The 19,381-nt window shown below is 41.8% G+C and overlaps 3 protein-coding genes across 3 annotated transcripts in view; all 3 read left to right on the forward strand.

Moving 5' to 3' along the window:
- The window catches only part of LOC141606436 (F-box/kelch-repeat protein At3g06240-like), a 116,057-nt gene that overhangs the window by 13,756 nt on the left and 82,920 nt on the right, over positions 1-19,381 (forward strand). The gene's annotated exons all lie outside the window — the stretch shown is intronic.
- Positions 8,849-10,060, forward strand: LOC141608602 (putative F-box/kelch-repeat protein At1g13200). Its single transcript, XM_074427942.1, has 2 exons — positions 8,849-9,344; positions 9,453-10,060. Exons 1-2 carry the CDS (start codon positions 8,849-8,851, stop codon positions 10,058-10,060), a joined length of 1,104 nt encoding a protein of 367 aa, XP_074284043.1.
- On the forward strand, positions 13,947-14,891 carry LOC141608603 (F-box/kelch-repeat protein At3g23880-like). The gene has a single exon (XM_074427943.1). The coding sequence runs from the start codon at positions 13,947-13,949 to the stop codon at positions 14,889-14,891; it is 945 nt and encodes a 314-aa protein (XP_074284044.1).

Here is a 19,381-nt window from a genome sequence, read left to right on the forward strand (position 1 = left end):
GTGAGCCGGGAGGTAATTGTTCACAAAGCAAACGTACTCCCCACCGCCGCCCTGTTAAGCAAAGGATGAGGAACTCCTCAACCGAGAAAGATGAGGCCATCAAAGCCGAGGTAGATAAATTATCGCGCAGTTCATCATGCCTTGTACCTATCCTGAATGGTTAGCTAATGTTGTAATGGTGAGAAAATCGTCGGGGGCATGGAGGATGTGTGTAGATTTTACCAATCTTAATAAAGCGTGCCCCAAAGATTGCTATCCCTTGCCTCGAATAGATAGCTTAATCGACGCGACGACAGGCTACACTATGCTGAGCCTGCTGGACGCCTTCTCGGGGTATCATCAGGTGTTCATGGCCGAGGAAGACATGCCTAAATGCGCATTCATCACCGCTAACGGCACATACATGTACAAAATGATGCCGTTTGGTTTAAAGAACGCCGGGGCGACTTACACAAGACTGTTGGACAAAGTGTTCCAAAATAAAAAAGGGCGAAACATTGAGGCTTACGTCGACGATGCTATTGTAAAAAGCAAGTCCGACAGCGAGCACTTAGCCGATTTACACGAGACATTTTGTTCACTAAGGAAGTACAAGATGAAGCTCAACCCAATGAAATGCAACTTTGGTGTCCGGGCAGGTAAATTCCTCGGCGTACTTGTCAGTTCCAGGGGAATTGACGCCAATCCAGATAAAGTCCGGGCGATCCTAGACCTGTCGGAGCCGAGGAACCGAAAGGAGGTCATGATGCTGACCGGGAGGATGGCGGCTCTAGCCCGTTTCATCTCTCGGTCAGCCGACAAGAGCACCCCATTCTTCAAGGTGTTGAAGGGGAATAAAGACTTCGGCTGGGGGGAGGAGCAGGGCACAAATTTCAAACAATCGAAAGCTCATCTTCGTACTCTCCCAACCCCGTCTGTGCCGATGTCTTTGGGGAAACACCGACTGTACATAGCAAGCTTACCTCGGCCACGGTCGCTGCCGTGATCGTCGTAGAAGAGGACAAGCAACAGACCCAATCTACTTTGTCACCATACATTGTTGCCCGCCGAGAGAAATTACCCGCCGATTGAAAAAGCGCCTTTCTTTGTCGTCGTCGTCGCTGCAAGGAAACTGAAACCCTACTTCGACGCACACCCCGTGACGGTCCTAACCGACCAGCCGTTGGAGAAAGCATTGGAAAAATTTGAGCAATCCGGCAGGCTCATCAAATGGGCAGTAGAGCTATCCGGCTTCGGCATTCAATACAAGCCGAGGCCCTCGATAAAAGGACAGGCACTGGCAGATTTCCTAGCCGAATGCACATACCAAGAAGAGCAAAACCCCGGAGTATGGGAGGTATACACCGACGGGTCCTCCACGACGAACAGCTCAGGAGCCGGCATACTTATCATCAGCCCAAACGGGGACGAGTTCGAGTACGCCTTGAAATTTACCTTCTCGGCCTCAAACAACGAATCCGAATACGAGGCGGTGATAACCGGAGTCGAGCTAGCTAGGGCCGCAGGGGCAGAGCACATCATTTTGAAAACAGATTCACTTTTGGTAGCTAATCAAATCAGAGGAGAGTACGAGACTCGAGACGACGGAATAGTAAGATACCTGGAAAGGGTAAAAGCTGACACCTCAAAGTTGAAATCTTTTCAGATACAATGCATTCCCAGGTCTGAGAACAACCGAGCCGACGCTCTCTCAAAACTCGCCAGTTCGACCATCAAGAATGTCAGCCGAACCGTGCTGGTGGACATCAGGAATGCCAAGAGCATTACTGAGGCCGTCGGCATGGTGGGTAACGTAGAGACCGAGACAACGTGGATGACTCCGATAATGAAATACAAATTGACAAACGAACTACCGGAGGACCGCAGTCTCTCGAAGAAAATAAAGAGGATCGCAGCAAGGTACTTGGTGTTTGAAGGGGAATTGTACAGGAGGTCCGTGACGAGGCCACTCTTAAAGTGCGTCGGTCCAGCCGACGCGGAGCTAATACTGACAGAGATCCACGAAGGCATCTGCGGCCATCACATGGGGGCAAGAACACTAGCCTACAAAGCTCTCCGAGCCGGCTACTTCTGGCCCACCATGCTTGCGGATTCCAGAGCCAAGACCAAAAAGTGCAACAACTGCCAAATGCATGCTCCGGTGATACATGCGCCATCCCGAGACCTGCAGCCGGTACTCAATCCCCTTCCTTTCGCACAGTGGGGGATGGATCTACTAGGGTCATTTCCAACGGCATCCGGCGGGAGAAAGTTCTTGATTGTCGCCGTCGACTACTTCACCAAATGGGTTGAAGCTGTAGCAGTACCTACAAAAACGACGGCAGCCGTAAGAAAGGTAATCTGGGAAAATGTCATAACTCGTTTTGGGTTACCCCAAGTCATGGTATTCGACCACGGCCGAGAGTTTTGGAGTGACACAATAATGAGCTGGCTGGAAGAACTCGGTATCAAGTTTGCGTACTCCTCCGTCTGTCACCCACAGAGCAACGGACAGGCGGAGGCGGCCAATAAAACAATCCTCAATGGTTTGAAGAAGACAGTTGAAGACCTAAAGGGAAGATGGGCCGATGAACTACCCGGCGTCCTATGGTCCCTGCGAACCACGGAGAAAGAAGCAACGGGTACAAATTGTTCCACTTAGTCTACGGGTCCGGCGATCCCCGCCAATTGAAGCAACGGTGCCAACATTCAGAACGGCCACCTTTAACCCGGTTGAAAATGAGGAAGGCTTAAGAACCTCCCTAAACCTAGTTGAAGAAAGCCGAATACAAGCACGCCTCAACTTGGCGGTATACCAAAACCGAATGAGAAGAGCTTACAACCGAAGAGTCCACAAAAGGGACTTGAAAGTAGGGGATCTAGTCCTAAGAAAGTCGGTCGCCACCAACAAGGGAAACATTCATGGTAAACTAACGGCCAACTGGGAGGGTCCCTACAAAGTGGTTGAAGAAATGAGGCCGGGTACATATCGGCTGACCGACATGGAGGGTGTGCCTCTAATGAGCCATTGGAACACTGACAATCTCAGGAAATACTTTGTGTAGCGGCGGAGGTGTCCAAAACAGTTGTTGGCACCCCAACGCATGTTTACATCTAATGAAGAATCGCCCAATTTTTCCATCAAAGTGTTTATCCCCTCCGGGTCACCCCAAGAATGTCTTTGTCGCGCAGAACCCCTAGTCGCCTCGGCCCGCCGAAGGCCCTGACAGGGGACAACGGTCGATACGCCAACATACGCTGTCGCGTCGTAACCCCTAGTCGCCTCGGCCAACCGAAGGCCTGGCAGGGGACACAACGATCGATACGCCAACTTACGCTGTCGCGTCGTAACCCCTAGTCGCCTCGGCCAACCGAAGGCCTGGCAGGGGACACAACGATCGATACGCCAACTTACGCTGTCGCGTCGTAACCCCTAGCCGCCTCGGCCCGCCGAAAGCCTGGCAGGGGACACAACGATCGATACGCCAACTTACGCTGTCGCGTCGTAACCCCTAGCCGCCTCGGCCGCCGAAGGCCTGGCAGGGGACACAACGATCGATACGCCAACTTACGGTGTCGCGTCGTAACCCCTAGCCGCCTCGGCCAACCGAAGGCCCGGCAGGGGACACAACGATCGATACGCTAGCATACGCTGTCGCGTCGTAACCCCTAGTCGCCTCGACCAACCGAAGGCCTGGCAGGGGACACAACGGTCGATACGCTAACATGTTCAAGAAAAAGACGTTCAACGCAGTTGAGATACGCATTCTAGCTGCCTCGGCTAAGCTGAAGGTAAAAATAAAAAAGCGCTCAATTAATAACGCAAGAAGACAAGAAAAGACCTCGGCCAAGCCAGAGGCAAAACAAGCAAACCTTCATTGATGACAACAGATTACAAACGAGAAGAATGCAGACGACGGCCGTCCCCATAGGGATAAGCCAAAATGCAACCTACCAAAGTTTTACATAAACAAGGAAAAGAAAAGCAAAAGATTACAGACATGATATTTGAAGCGCCAAAAGATGGCAGGGAGGAAAGGCTCAGTAGTTGGCCCCCGAACAGCTAAAGCTATCCGAGACGCCGGGTGAGTCTGGTGACGACCGCCCGTCTCCATACGCTTGATGCTGCCCACCATCGGCAGCAGCAGCGTCAACTTCGGTGGCCGGCCCAGAGGGAAGCTTGTCATCTCCACATGTTTTCAGCCTTTCAGCCTCCTCTTCGGCCTCCTTCACCTTTGCATCATAGGCCGCCTTGGCCTCGGCTATCTGAGTCGCCTTCGCCGCCTCCTCTTTTTCCGCAGCCCGCCTTTTCCGCGGATCGCCATCTCGTCCCGTAAGTCTGTTCAAATTTCTCCCACGGGAAGGAGTCTTCAGGAATGAGCCTCTTGATTGCCTCCCTGGTCGCTTCCTCGGCCTGATCCCGGAATTGAGCGCACAGGTCAGGGAGGATCTTATCTTGAAGCACCTCAATGTCTTTCTCCCTTTGGGCAAGAACAACCCTAGTGTCCGCGAGTGCCTCCGACTGAGCCTCATACATCCCCCTCCATTCTTCCCTTTTGGCAACAACGGCGTCGTAGCCACCCTTATACCTGTCCCGCTCCTCCAAAGAATCGGGCGGAGGTGGCATCAGCGAGCCTCAACTTTGGCCTTCTCGGCCGAAGAGCGCTTCTCAACTTCCTCCGCACGCTTCCGAGCAGCCAGGAGGTCAAGCTTAGCCTTCCCGGCTTCTCCCTTTGCAGCGGAGAGATCAAGCTTGAGCCGTTGGATCAGCGGCCCAGCCTGGGCCATGGCCTGTTCTTGCTCCATAATATAGGAGCCGGCCAGTTGAGTCCACTTCGCCAGCCTCTTGGATATTTTTGCACCCTCTGCCACAAGCTCGGCGGGGGGAACCTTCTGGAGTGCGGAGTCAACGGTGACATTCCTATCACCCGCCTTCTCAGGCTGCTTGTCTAATTGCCGATCGAAGAACGAACGGCCGCCGACGGCTATCTACAAAAAATTTACACAACGATCCATGTCAACATTCATCGACACATCGAGAGTCTCGTCATCGGGAATGCATAATGAACCAGCTAAGTCCAACCACAAAGTTAGGTCCGTACCAGTCTAGACCCTCTTAGTTGGAGGACCGGGTGAATCACTCTTTTCCCGGCGGCAGGAAGCCGGGCTCTTTTCTCTTCTTGGGAGGAGGAGGGCCCTCTCGCAACGGCCACCATCTCCTGAGACATCGATGACCTCCACATGCTCCTTCTGGACCGTTGGGGTTGAAGAGGGAGTTGGGATCGACAACGTCGCCGACCTAGACCTTGCCTTTAATGTTCTCTTCGGCACGCCCCCGAGAACCCGTGCTTGAGCCGCCGCCTGGTCCAGTGCCTTCAGCTGCTTGTCCATAAGTTCGTTGGGAGCCAATCTACGATCACGCGCGTCGGCCTGAGGGTGCCGCTCAACGACGTTCCCGTCCTTATCAAGCCCCAACCTCTTCAAGGTATCCTCAGACAGATCCTGGCCAAACCGGTCTGCAAGAAACTAGACAAGAGTTACATAAAAGAAGTAAAACAAAGCTCTAAAAACAGGAGCGTAATAAGCAAAGATGGGCCTCACACCGACCCTACTCACCCTGGTTGAGGGCCGGTATGAGGCCGACGCGGCAAAGCAGCTCATCCTGAAGAATAATCTGAGTCGGGGGCACCCATCCCTTCTCAAAGATCAAACAACAGATCGCTCGCTCCTCGTCGACCAAGAGGAACCTTGCTGGCATCCATCTTGTGCTTACTCTAGGAGACCCATTTTTCACGCTCCCTTTTGCTCTCGCACCGTAAGTTGACTTGGTGCTGGAAGGACCGGGGCAACGGATAGTCATCCGGCACTTGGACATACACCCACCGCCCCTTCCAGTCCTTGCAGGAAGAAAGCTTATCAACAGAGAGGACGCCCGGCTCCATCTGCATGCTGTACCACCCCACCTTACCGGGGGTCGATACCCGAAGATGATTAAGCCGGCGGAATAAGTTAACTGTAGGTACCTCCCCCTTGAAAAGACAGAGCCACACGAAGCCAACTATCGTCCTAATGGCCAACGGATGCAGTTGAGCCACGGCGACGTTCTTAGCTTTGATGATGGCCGTGCCGTATTTATTCAAAGGAAACCGGAGGCCATACTCCAGATGCCTGATATATACGCCGATATGACCCGGAGGAGGGCAACAGACCGCCTGACCCTTCCCAGGGATAACAATTTTGTACCCCTCACCGAAGTAGAAATGACCCTCGAAAAGAGTTCCACCGGAACAATCGGCGAATTTATTGTCCAGGCACGGTCGAGACCGATCATGCACGCTCGCCGTGGTCCAGGATATGCGGCCTCTCTTCACCAGAAGGGATCCCTTCCTCACAGTCATCATCAAGATCATCATCCTCCCCACCCTCCGGAGCTTTTGGATCGACTTCAAGAGACGGAGACCTAGGGCCCCCAAACCTTATCGGGATGGCGTTTAGTATCTCCTCCTCATCAAGACGCGACGGGGAACCCCCCGGCGCAGGCTTACTAGGTCCAGCACCAGCAGAAGACATGTTACAACAAAACTTACGAGTTAAAAAGAGAATTTATTTGTTTACCTTGAAGAAAAATGCCACGCCGGAGTAATGATTCTGAAAGCTAGAGAGAGGTTTCGTCACAAGGGCTAGAAAGAAGAAAATTTTTGAGAAAATGAAATTGGTGCCCAATTTCAGGGATTAACTGCCCTATTTATAGGGGAAAGCCCATGAAGAAGGACCAATCAGGGCTCAGCCCATGAAACGTCAGCCAATCAACAAACAGACACGTGTCGGACATGCAACCACGGAATGTCAATCGTTGCAACAGTTGAATGTCAATCAATGCAACAGTGACCAAGCGTCTTCAACACGCCCCTTCATATCTCTCTGCCTGTTCATCTTCCTCAACAAATTCCTAAGTATCCGTTTCTCCGCCGGCCACATGATCAACCAAGCCAGAAAGCACCGGCCATGGGGCAATCAGAAACAACCGGCACTCTCCACCCTGGTCTCAGCCAGAGTCATTGCCTTTTCCACATCGGATGTCCATTACACAACCATGTGGAGGGGGGATATGGTACGGCCTAAGCAGAGCCACGCCGAGGTAGAAGAAGCCGGGGCATAAAATTTTGTCTTGCGCAGAATAAACGCTCAACATACATCGCAGCCCATACCACGGCATAGACTACGCTGGGGGCAAATTGATGGGGCATATTCTGCACCCGCTGACCAGTCAACATATTGAGCAAGGTCAAAGATATCCACAGCAAGTCAACGGCTTAGACAGCCTAACCGACGAGGCCTGTCGGCCTGTCAGATGGGTCCCGGCCGGGAAAACCAGCCGGTCGGGGCACACATCCGCGAACTCATATCCAAGACCCCTCGGCGGTGAGCCAACAGGGCCCGTCGGCCTGCCGTGGGTCCCTCGGCCGAGGGTAGATCAGTCTTTCCACCTGCTAGCCACTTGGCCACTTGGCCACTACGTGACAAAAGGTGAAAGTCTATAAATACTCCTCTACTCTCATTGAGTAAAGGATCCACAATTTAACCTAAGAATCACTATTCATCTGGTAATATCTTCCTTATCTCTCTACAATACGTACTTTGCCAAGTAACAACAACTTACCTCTCTAAGTTACTGACTTGAGCGTCGGAGTGAGTTCGCTCGGCCCAAAGCCGAGCCCTCAGTTTGTTCATCGTTTCAGGAGACCGCAAGGAGGATTCAACTAAAGACGTCATTCTACAAGCACGGGTGGTAACATATAATTGCTCTGGAATTACACCCGGAACACTTATATTTACTGGGTGCTGCAATGGGTTGATTTGTTTGAACTCTCTTGGTTGTGAATATTTCATTTTATGGAACCCGGCTACACGCAAATGGTTCAAATATGCTTCAGACGAGTGTTTAATGCGTTTTGATTGGCACGATTACCTTTTTATGGCTCATGGATTTGGGTATACATCATCTGATGATGACTATAAATATGTTCGAATTTTGGAAACTACACAACCAAGTTATATTGTTCATGTCTTCTCTCTTAGAGAAAATAAGTGGAGAAAAATTGAGTTCGACGATGATGATGTTGTTATTCTTTATAGACGAGCAGTTCTTGTTGACGAAAAATTATATTGGGGTGGTCATTATAAACAAGCTAAACGAAAAATTGGGGAGAAAATTTGGAATTTTTTGTTCGCTTTGATTTGGAGCTAGAGAAGTTTGACATAATTAAGTTGAGCGGGGACGACTTCGTTGGCAAAGGAGTCATGGGAGGGTGTTTGAGCGGGTTCAACTTTAATTGCACAAGTACATGTGACGAGTTAATAATGCAAATAATGGAATCTACTGTAGTACAAAAATCTTTTGTTTTCCCAAAGGAGACAATATTCGACCTATGCGAAATAATTGGGTACACGAGGACTGGCGGTTTTTTTGTGACGGGGAATTTCATTGTCGAGGAAGAACGACTCAGCGAAACAACGTTGTGGTTAGTTGAATCAGGTATGAAACCCGTGCAATACAAAGCGCTTATGAAGTTTGAGGAACCGGTTGATAATCTTGATATTGTCAAATATGTTCCAAGCCTGGTTTCGCCTTTTCCCATTGAGGAGTTGTCGGAGGAAGGGGCGGATCCAAGCCATTTCTACTAGGGCTGTATTTCTAGGTTAAAATGTTTTACAACAGCATATTACTCATTACTCATTAGTAACAAGTAGTATAGATGGTAAGTATAGAGTCTATAAGTTTGCTAACCAAACCACCCTTGTAAATAAGTTTGGCTTTATTAAAACCAAAAATAAAACCCTTGTTTTACACACATAGAAGAAATACAAGATGGGCAACTGTCTCCCGTGTTTGCTTTCACGTATGCCCAAGAGCTTGGATTCCATGACGGAGAGTAAGGAGAATGATGTTATTGAGCAACGTAGTTACCTCTCTGATGATCTTATTATTCACGAAATTCTTACAAGATTACCCGTTAAATCCATTATTCGATTTAAGTCAGTTTCAAAACAATGGTACTGTACTCTCTCCTCTTCCAAATTTGCAAGTTTTAATCTTGCCAAATCCCCCTTCTCTCACCCATGTGCTCCGGTAAACACCTTGTTTATCATGAGTGATAAGGATTGTTACCTATTTTCTTATGATGATGATCAAATCTCTGGTAACTTAGAAGATAATTTGGATAAACTAGACATCGACTTTGGCGAAAAAGATTATCTTATACTTGCAGGATGCTGCAATGGGTTAGTTTGTTTAAGTAAACCTTTTGGTGAATACTTTTGTTTATGGAACCCGGCTACCCGTAAGCTGCACAAATATGAGTCAGGTGGGTGTTTAATGGGTATTAATAATGTTGGTATCCCTTTTGTAGCTCCTGGATTTGGGTAGGTATCATCTGTTGATGACTATAAATATGTTCGAATTTCGACAATAGGATGGGGAAGTGAACAAATTAGTAATATTGCTCATATCTTCTCTTTTTGGGAAAATAAGTGGAGAAAAATTGATTTTAATCATGATGTTGTTTTTCCTTATGGAAAGCCAATGCTTCTTAATGAAAAAATATATTGGGTTGGTTATAGTGTACAAATTACCCCTGTAATTGTTTGCTTTGATTTCGTGCTAGAGAAGTTTGATGTAATTAAGTTGAACTTGGTCCGCTTCTCCTACTTAGGAGTCATGGGAGCGCCTTTGAGCGAGTCCAAATATGATAGCACAAATCCAGGTATTGATTTAATAATTCAAATATTGGGATCTACTATAATAGATAGATCTATTGATCTACCAAAGGAGATGATATTAGACATGGACTCTCAAGTGATTGGGTACACGAGGACCGGCGGTTTTTTTGCAACGGGGAAATCCAACGATGGGGTCGAAGTTAAGCGGGCTGAGAGTAGAATGCTGTGGTTAGTTGACTCAGTTATGAAACCTATGCAATGCAAAACGCTTTTGAAGTTCAATAATGCGCCGCTTAATTTTATCAGCTATGTCCCAAGCCTGTTATCGCCTATTCCCATTGAGGAGTTGTCGGAGGCATAAAGACAGTAGGCCGTGCCACCGTGGTATCTGGTATGATTAACCCATTGTTCTCTTGCTCCTTGGCCAGTATAAAGACATTGGTATGATGTACTGAAAAGTTAAGTTTTTTTAAGGCAATTTGACATAATTTATATTCATCATTATTTACTTGGATTAAGATATTAAGTCTCTTGCAAAACAGTTGATTGAAGTATATCGTTATACCCGTTATAATATGCTTATTATTAGATTGTACTTATTAGTATTATTGTAGAACTTTAGCTTGTTTGATAGGATCTGAAATTCTAAAGAATCAATTAAATTTTACAATAGGTTATGTAACATAAGCGAAGTATTTAGCCGAAAATAAAGAAAATAAAGGGAATAACGGAGTTTAGAAAGCATTATTTCAACCTCGACATAATATATTCTTAAAGTGATACTGCCTTATTATAGAAATTCAATGCCTTGTTAGCTATGGTGTGACCCGGGTCTGAGAAGCTCGACACATTCCCACACCTCGAGGTCATGAAGACACCATTGTCAAATGTTACCAACAATGAGGAATACGCACAAAACTTGTAATTGTCTATGTATGGTACATGTCTTAAGTAAGAGGGTGAAACTAGTCTCAAATCTCGTTAGTCGGTACCATATTACCATCTAGAGTTAGCAATGGGTCATGTCGTGAGTCGTGACGGCCCAGGTGCCGGTCCGTCGTGCCCAGCCGAAATTTTGGCCCGGTTCAGTCAGAGTTAATCGTGCTAACGGGCCGTGTCGTGCGGTCCCCCACTGTCAAAGTCGTGTTCGGGCCGTACCTGGCCCGTGGGCCGGCCCAATGACTTAATTTGTTTTTTTTATAAATGATTAAAGTGATGTGTTTATTGTGATGCTATGCAACTTAAAGCTCCAAAGTAAATTACAAAGAACAACATTATACTAATGTTTATAGTAGTAATTGGTATAATTCCCCAACAATACACATATCTAGGGCCAACTTTAGGGCCGGGCTGTCGGGCTTGCTGTGTTGTGCCTAGGTCTGACTTTTTATCAAACCTCGCGTCGTGGCTGTACAGTGCTCGGGCCGGCTCGCTACAGAACCCAAGACTCTGTTGGTCGGGATGTTCTCGTCCCCTACCTGGGCCGTCCGTTGTGCCATGGCCCGGGTTGCCAACTCTACTACATACCATCCCTTGTTACTAATTCAAACCCATATATAATTATTAAGCCAAACCCGTATACTCTCTCCTATTCAGAATAACTCTCCTTATTTATGGATGACACGAGAATTAAGGATATAGTATTGTGGTAGGGTGATGTAATTGGAGAGAGAGAAGATATTGCAGAGTAAGGTAATTAAAATAAGTATTACCAGGTTTAGTGCCTGGCTTCGCCCGGGCTACCTCTATTTACCGTTAAATTTTATTTTCAATGAAATAAACTATGTTGGAGTTATCTAACACACACGTTTACTATTAGTAATATATTTTTCTATGCCATATCTTATAATTATGATGAAATGTAAAATTTATTTTCTAATTATGAGACACATTCATTACCCCACTATTAACATTCTTTGTTAATATCATTACTTTCACTACTCCCGTGGTAACTATTATTTCTTGTACTAATTCCTTTTTTTTGTTAAATTCATTATTCCCATTAATTTTATCCGGCTTGTATTTAAATAAATAAAATATTTTCGTGAGTCCCTTTATCAGGTCCATTTTACGGTGCTATCGATTTAAAACTATATGTTATATTTAATTTGTATAAATTTCTTTAATTACATTGAAATCCCTTGATTTCTGAAATTAATATATAGTATTGATTGATTGATTGTGGGGTAAGGTGGTTAAAATAAGATAAATATGATATTGTGGGGTATTGTTGTCCGATGATGTGATTAGAAAAAGGAAAATATAAAACTTTACTAAATAAGAAAAGAGGAAAAATATTGTAAATAGATGGAAAAAGAAAGATGGAAAGTTATTTAGAATAGGAGTGAGTATATAAATAACAAGCCCTTCCCTATTCTTCCCTATTCTTCTATGAGACAATGAGAGACAAAGTGCCAAATAATGTTCGTCGAAAAGGTAGACGAGGCCAAGTCAGATTTAGGCGAAGAGGGGAGAACCAAAGGTACCTCTCTGATGATTTAATAACTGAAATACTTACAAAATTACCCATTAAATCTATTCTTAGATTTAAGTCGGTTTCAAGACAATGATACTCTACTCTTTCTTCTCGTGAATTTATCAATGCCTACCTTATCAAATTAATCTACTCTCACCCTTATGCTCCTGGGATTTACACCTTGTTCGTCAAATCTGGCAAGAATTACTACCTTTTTTCTTATGAATATGATCAAATTACTCGTAATCCTAAAGATAATTTGGTAAAAATTGAAGCCGACTTTGGCGTTGACAACAATGATTATTGTTGCCTTCAACTAGTAGGATTCTTCAATGGGTCGTTTCATATAGCCGTGGCGCCTTCGTGTAAATGTTTTCTTGAATGGAACGTAGCTACCCGCAAAGTGTACAAATATGGGGTCGGGGACGGTAATTTAAACCATATAAGACCACTTTTCAATTTTGAAGCAATAAATATTGATGAAAAATTGTATTGGGCTTCTCATAGTAGGAAACATGGTAGTTTTTTTGTTAGTTTAATTTGAATGTAATTTTATCTCTACCTCTTGCTTAATTAGTAATTATCTCTACCTCTTTAAATAATTGTTGTTCTGTAATTTTACCGTCTTTCATTAGTTCCTCTCTAAGCTTTACCTGAATTTATGGGCTTTCACGCATGTATTCATTAATCATTACCCTACATAGTGCTTATTACTATATCGGCTTGTAATTTTGTCTAGATTACTATTCAAACGTGCAATTACTTGGCTAAGGGTGATAATGAGACGAGACAGCTCACGAACAACTCGAGATTGGCTCGGTCAAAGATCGGCTCGTGCGAGCTCGACTTGGGCTCGGGATCGGCTCTAGAGCTTAACGAGTCAAGCCCAGCATACGCTGGCTCAACTCGAAAAGCTCTTGATCGGCTCGAACTTGTGTGATTAAATAATATATTGCTCATATGTTATAAAAATATTCTATCATGATTATATATTTGTATCACACATACAAAATATCTCACTGATTTGCCAAATATTTTTACGTATAATCTTCGAGCCTTCTTATTGAAAATATCGGACTCGAGCTCGCATTAAAGCTAGCAAGCTTGATAACGAGCACATAACTCAGATAAGCTCGATATCGGGTCAAGCTCGAGTTTTAGTTCTTGAGCACAAGCCGAGCAAGGCCAAACTCGGGCTCGGCTCGGCTCGTTAACACCCCTGGGCTTGGCGAAGAAAATATTTGATCCTTCGAAATGCGGGATCAAAACCCTTGAGGGATCGCGCATTCAAACCTCCTACGTGACGTGAATATGAGTTTACCTAATTATGGTAATACTCTTAGTAATCTTATTATATGTGGTGACTAAGAGATATATAGGAAATTGGAGATCAGAAAGGTTGGAGTATTTTTGTTAAATTTGCCATATCTTAATAGAATAAATATATTAATTAACTTCACAATTCACATGAACAAACCCTAATTCTACAATTCACTTCACTGTCATTCTTTACAATTTACAATTAAATCTGAGAAAATGGGAAACATACACCCGCATACTTCTAAGAAGGAACAACTGATTGAGCAACTAAGTTACCTCTCTGACGATTTGATATTCAAGAAATTCTTACTAGATTACCCGTCAAATCAATTCTTCGATTTAAGTCAATTTCGAAACAATGGTATTCTACTCTTTCTTCTTCCAATTTTGTCAATGTTCACCTTATTAAATCCCCCTTTTCTCACCCTTCACTCCACACACCTTGTTTATTATGGATCTTATGAATTTTTACGTTTTTTCTTACGATGATGATCAACTTTCTGGCAATCTTGAAGATAATTTGGTTAAACTCGACCCGAGGTTTTCGGTTGAAAACGATGATCGTCTTCAACTTACAGGATCCTGCAATGGGTTGGTTTGCTTAACCTCACTTACTTGTAATTACTTTATTTTATGGAATCCGGCTACCCGTAAGTTTCACAAGTATGCTTCAGATGAGTATTTAAAGCGTTTTAATAAAGCCACTACCTATTTCACAACTTCTGGATTTGGGTATGTATCATCTGTTGACGACTACAAATTTATTGGAATTTTGACAATACGTCAAGGGAACGTACAAACTACCATTGGTTGTATCTTCTCTTTGAGGGAAAATAGGTGGAGAAATATTGACTTAGGTCATAACCCTTATTTTCTTTTTGGACAAGGAGTGCTTGTTACTGAAAAACTATATTGGCGTGCATATAGTAACCAAGCTGGTGGTTTACTAATTATTTTTGATTTAGCGGTTGAGAGGTTTGACATGATTAAGGTCAAACGGAATATGTCGGACTTCTTAGGAGTTATGGGAGGGTGTTTGGGCGAGTGCAAGTATAACAAAGGCGACAAGTTAATACATATATTGGAACCTCCTGCAGTGGTGAAATCTATAGGTATACCAAATGGGTTGACATTTGAAATATTCTCTCAAATAATCGGATTTACGAAGACTGACAAGTATTTTGTGACTTTGCCATTCAATTACAAGGGAACGATAATATTCCCAAGTAGAATTTTGGGGATAGTTGACACGCGTGCTAGACCTATGCAATACAGAATACTTTCAAGGTTTAATGAGTACATTGAGATTGCAAGATATGTTCCAAGCCTAGTTATGCCATTTCAAATAGAGGAGCCGTCGGAAGATAGATGCAATAATTATTTCCTAGCTCCTTGACCGGGTTTACATTCGGTTTTATACTAAGGTTTTATCTTATCATCTACTTGCGCGAGGTCTCTTGTAAGATTGTTTAACCAAGATTTATCACCAGACTAAACATAGTATGCATCCGCTATGAATGACTGACTAAAATGTGTTCCAAGCTTAGTTTCGCCATTATTTACACCCAAGTCAAGAAAACTATTTACCTAATTTGAGATTAATCAGACTCGTTTCGTAATGAACCCAAAATAGCACAAACCGATTGGAATCGAACAAGAATAAGAAACTAAAGTCAAACTGAATAATACCAATCTACTTAATTTAATCCGATCTAAAGAAATCTCCCTTTTCTCACCCCTCTGCTCGTGTTAACACCTTGTTGATGAAAAATTGCATTGGGTTGCTTTTAGCATGTCACAATTGCAAGATCCTTTTGTAATTGTTAGGTTTGATTTGAAGGACGAGCGATTTGACATAATTCAGTTGAACACGTACCGCCGCAATTCCTTATTAGGAGTCATAGGAGGGTGTTTGAGCAGGTTGTACCCTATTTGGACAAAGAGAGAAGTGGTAATGGAGATATTAGAATTAAATAAGCAAGAGAAGTGTATTTTTCTACCAAAGGGGTTGTTTATAGACGCGTTCTCTCAAATGATCGGGTTTACGAGGACTAGCAACATCTTTGTGACAGTACCATTCCGGGTTTACAACGACTGCCCCCCATCAAGGGATTTCCGGAGAACATTGTGTGTAGTTGACAGAAGTACAAAACCCATGCAACACTCGATACTCATGACGTTCAATGGGAGGGTTGATATCGCAAAATATGTTCCAAGCCTTGCTTCGCCTTTTCCAGTTGAGGATTTATCCGAGGCATAGAGATGGTCCATTGTGTTCAGGAGTACGGAGTACTCTTCGTTTGTTCACTTTGATTAAAATACTCCCAAAGAATAAAAAAGGTAAACAAATGATTGGAATAAAACGAGTGTCTTTTAGTATTGGGGGTGCCCTTACTGATAACACCTAAGGTAAAATGTGAGTCTGTCACCACTTGTGTAAATCAAATACGTCCTATTGTTCTATGCCGGAAATTTGCACTCGAATGTCCGTATTTTCTGGTGAGAGCTGAGCTTTTGATTGTCTTAAATGGATTTCATCCCCTGAACTTTGGTCGAAATGTTATGTGAGCTTTATTCGTCTATATTAGCTTTATTCCGGCCCCTAAAACTTATACTCCTCCAACCCAATCAAATCCAATGCATCCATTTATCTATTGGAAGTCAAACATTGAAGACTTTGACTGTTAATTCATTAAAAAAATACGGAGTATCAATCTAACATACGGAACGGAGTATTTAGCTTTGTTATGAAAATATCTTTCATAAAATAATGAGTAAATTAGATTTTACTCCCTTTTAAAACACGTTTTGCTAAAATTACTCCCTTTTAAAACGATTTGCTAAAATTACTCCCATATCTTTACCTCAGGCAAGAAATTGCTCCCAAAAGCCAACTCAGGCCTAATATTCCGTCTTTTTTTGAATTTATGACCAGTTTGCCCTTGAAATCCCTTCACCATGTTATATTCCTTTCTCATCCTCACATCACCCACTACGCCACTCATCGTCACCCGCCGAAAGGCTTGCTGTCACCCACCACGCACGCCGCTCATCATCACCCACCGAAAGGCTTGCTGTCAGTCTGTCACCCACCACGCACGCCGCTCAGCGTCACCCACCATCGTTGTCTAGTTAATGAACTGCAGCGATTTCCCACTCTCAGGAAACGAATGGATGATGTTATTAATAGCGATTCGAAATGGAATGAGTTACAAAATCAAAATTTTCTCAGTCAAATTTGGGGACATTGTTGATGGGTTTTGCCCAAAAGATCGTCTCTTAGTGCTATAAAGATTGCTTTCGAGTTTGAAAATTCAATGAAGGTATGATTGTAGCGGCCTTATCAAAAGTCAATAGAATGAGTGAGGAAGGAGGGAGGGTGATCGGAAAAGAGGTGGCGGTTGGATTGTCCGGGGCACGAGGTGGATGACGGGCATGGCGGCACAACAACCACGGAGGCGAAATCGATACATAAAGTTGAAGGGATTTCAGGGGCAAATTGGTCATGAAAATAGAAAAAAGGCGGAAAAATTCAAAAAAAGACGAAATATTTGGCGCGAGTTGGGTTTTGGGAGCAATTTCTTGCCTGAGGTGAAGTTATGGGAGTAATTTTAGCAAATTGTTTTAAAAGGGAGTAATTTTAGCAAAACGTGTTTCAAAAGGGAGTAAAATCTAATTTACTCTAAAATAATAGTAGTTTTTTGTGAAAAATGTTATGTAGGAAGATGAAAAGTACAGTTAAAAGTGTCAGGCTCGAAAACCACCGAAAAGTAAATGATTGCATTGGATTGAATCGGAGGAATTATAGTTTAAGATGTTGAATATGTGACTAAAATATTTTTTGTTGTTGATCAGGAGTATCCCTACCGATTGATGGGGCAATCTCCTTCGAGATACTGAAGACAATTTAATGGGTTGATCCCTCTCACCACTTGTTTAAAAAATGAAAGTCCTTACCACTCACACCAGCCAACTTTGGTAGATATGTGACTAAAATATGTTAACGATGTATTGATAATGTTTCCCAGTATAAACTTGTGAACGATATATTGCTTATGTTTTCCGTTATAAAAATATTTGCTTATACCAATTACCAAACAAGACCTGTGAGAAGAAAGTATCTAACATGTTGGAAAAAAGATGTCTTTACGTGACCTTCGATTTGGAAAAAAGATATCACCGCTTTAAGACCCTGTTCTTTTGGACTGAAATTGTCTGAACTGAACTGAACTTAAATTACTTAATAGAGCTGAACTGAACTTAAGAGAACTGAACTGAACTGAACTGAAATAAAATAAAAATAAAAATAAAAATAAAAAGATAATAATAATAATTATTATTACCCCCTCTGTTTTTTTTAATTGTCGCTCTCACTTTTCGAGACATTCACTTCTCTCTTCAATATCTCTCAAAATATATGACTAAATATGTTGAAATGTATACTCATATTAAAGCTCTATTCGTAAGGAATTTTATGGTGTAATTTTTATAATTTTCCGATCAAGATTTTTGTATAAATTGAATTCAAAGGCTCACCTTGTAAGTTAAAAACGTCAATTATTTTAGAACGGAGGAAGTATTATTATAATAATAATAATACCAATAATAATAATAAATGTTATAATAATATTATTCATTATTATTATTATTATTATTATTAATAAAATATCAATATAATATAATAATAATCAAATAAGTAACATAAAAAATAAAATAGAAATATAATAATAATAATAATAATAATAATAATAATAATAATAGTAATACAAATAATATTATTAATAATAATATAATATATTAAATAATATATTATATTAATAATAACTAAAAAACAAATATGATAAGATAATATAAATATTATAAATAATAATAATTTATATAATTAGTAAAATAATAATAGATGTAATATAATAACTAATTAATATAATAGCAATAAATAATAATATTAATAAAAATGAATATATTAATAAAATAATAAATATAATATAATAATAATATTAATATAATAATAATAATAATAATAATAATAATAAATATTAATATCCTAATATTTCCATTAACAACAATAATATAATAATAATTAAATATAATAAATATAAATAGTAATATAATAAATATTAAAAATAAAATTTAATAAAATAATAACAATAGTAAATAAATTAATATAATAATAATGATAAGAATAAGAATATAAAATAATAATAATAATAATAATAATAATAATAATAATAATAATAATGTTGAAATAAACTACTCTGGACTGAACTAAACTACACTGATCTGAACTGAACTGAACTGAACTTAATAGTGCTAAACTGAACTGAACTGAACTGAACTGAACTGAACTGAACTTTTTAGAACTAAAATTAAGTCCAAAAGACTAGGGCCTAACTTATTACAAAAGTAATGGTTAGTCAGAAGTTTTTAACTAAATAAATTTTGATAGACTATATCTCCTGGTCTGGAGTTCAAAATATTAGATTACTAGTTTGGATGCCCGTGCGTTGTAACGGGGTAATTAACTTAGTAAAAAAAATAGGTTATAATGTCTTAATATTTACCTCTTATGTCTAATCATTTATTTAGATATGATCAAAAGTCTAAATATCTTATTTAAGAGACGCAAAAGATGTTAGGTTGATATCTAAGTTCCAAGGATGCCACATATTTATAATCATAAGACAACTACATCTTATGTTAATCTTTCGATGTGGGACAATTCTATTATTTTTATATAATCCTACATTATTTTTCAATGTGGACATATAACATACTAAGAAGCACACAATTTTATATATGTACAAATTGTATGAAATCTATACGCCAATGATATCATTTTTACCACGAATCAAATTATGTTATTTTCATAATTTTCTTAACGATATT

This window comes from Silene latifolia, chromosome 10 (genome assembly GCF_048544455.1).
Source record: "Silene latifolia isolate original U9 population chromosome 10, ASM4854445v1, whole genome shotgun sequence".
In the NCBI taxonomy this organism is placed as follows: domain Eukaryota; kingdom Viridiplantae; phylum Streptophyta; class Magnoliopsida; order Caryophyllales; family Caryophyllaceae; genus Silene; species Silene latifolia.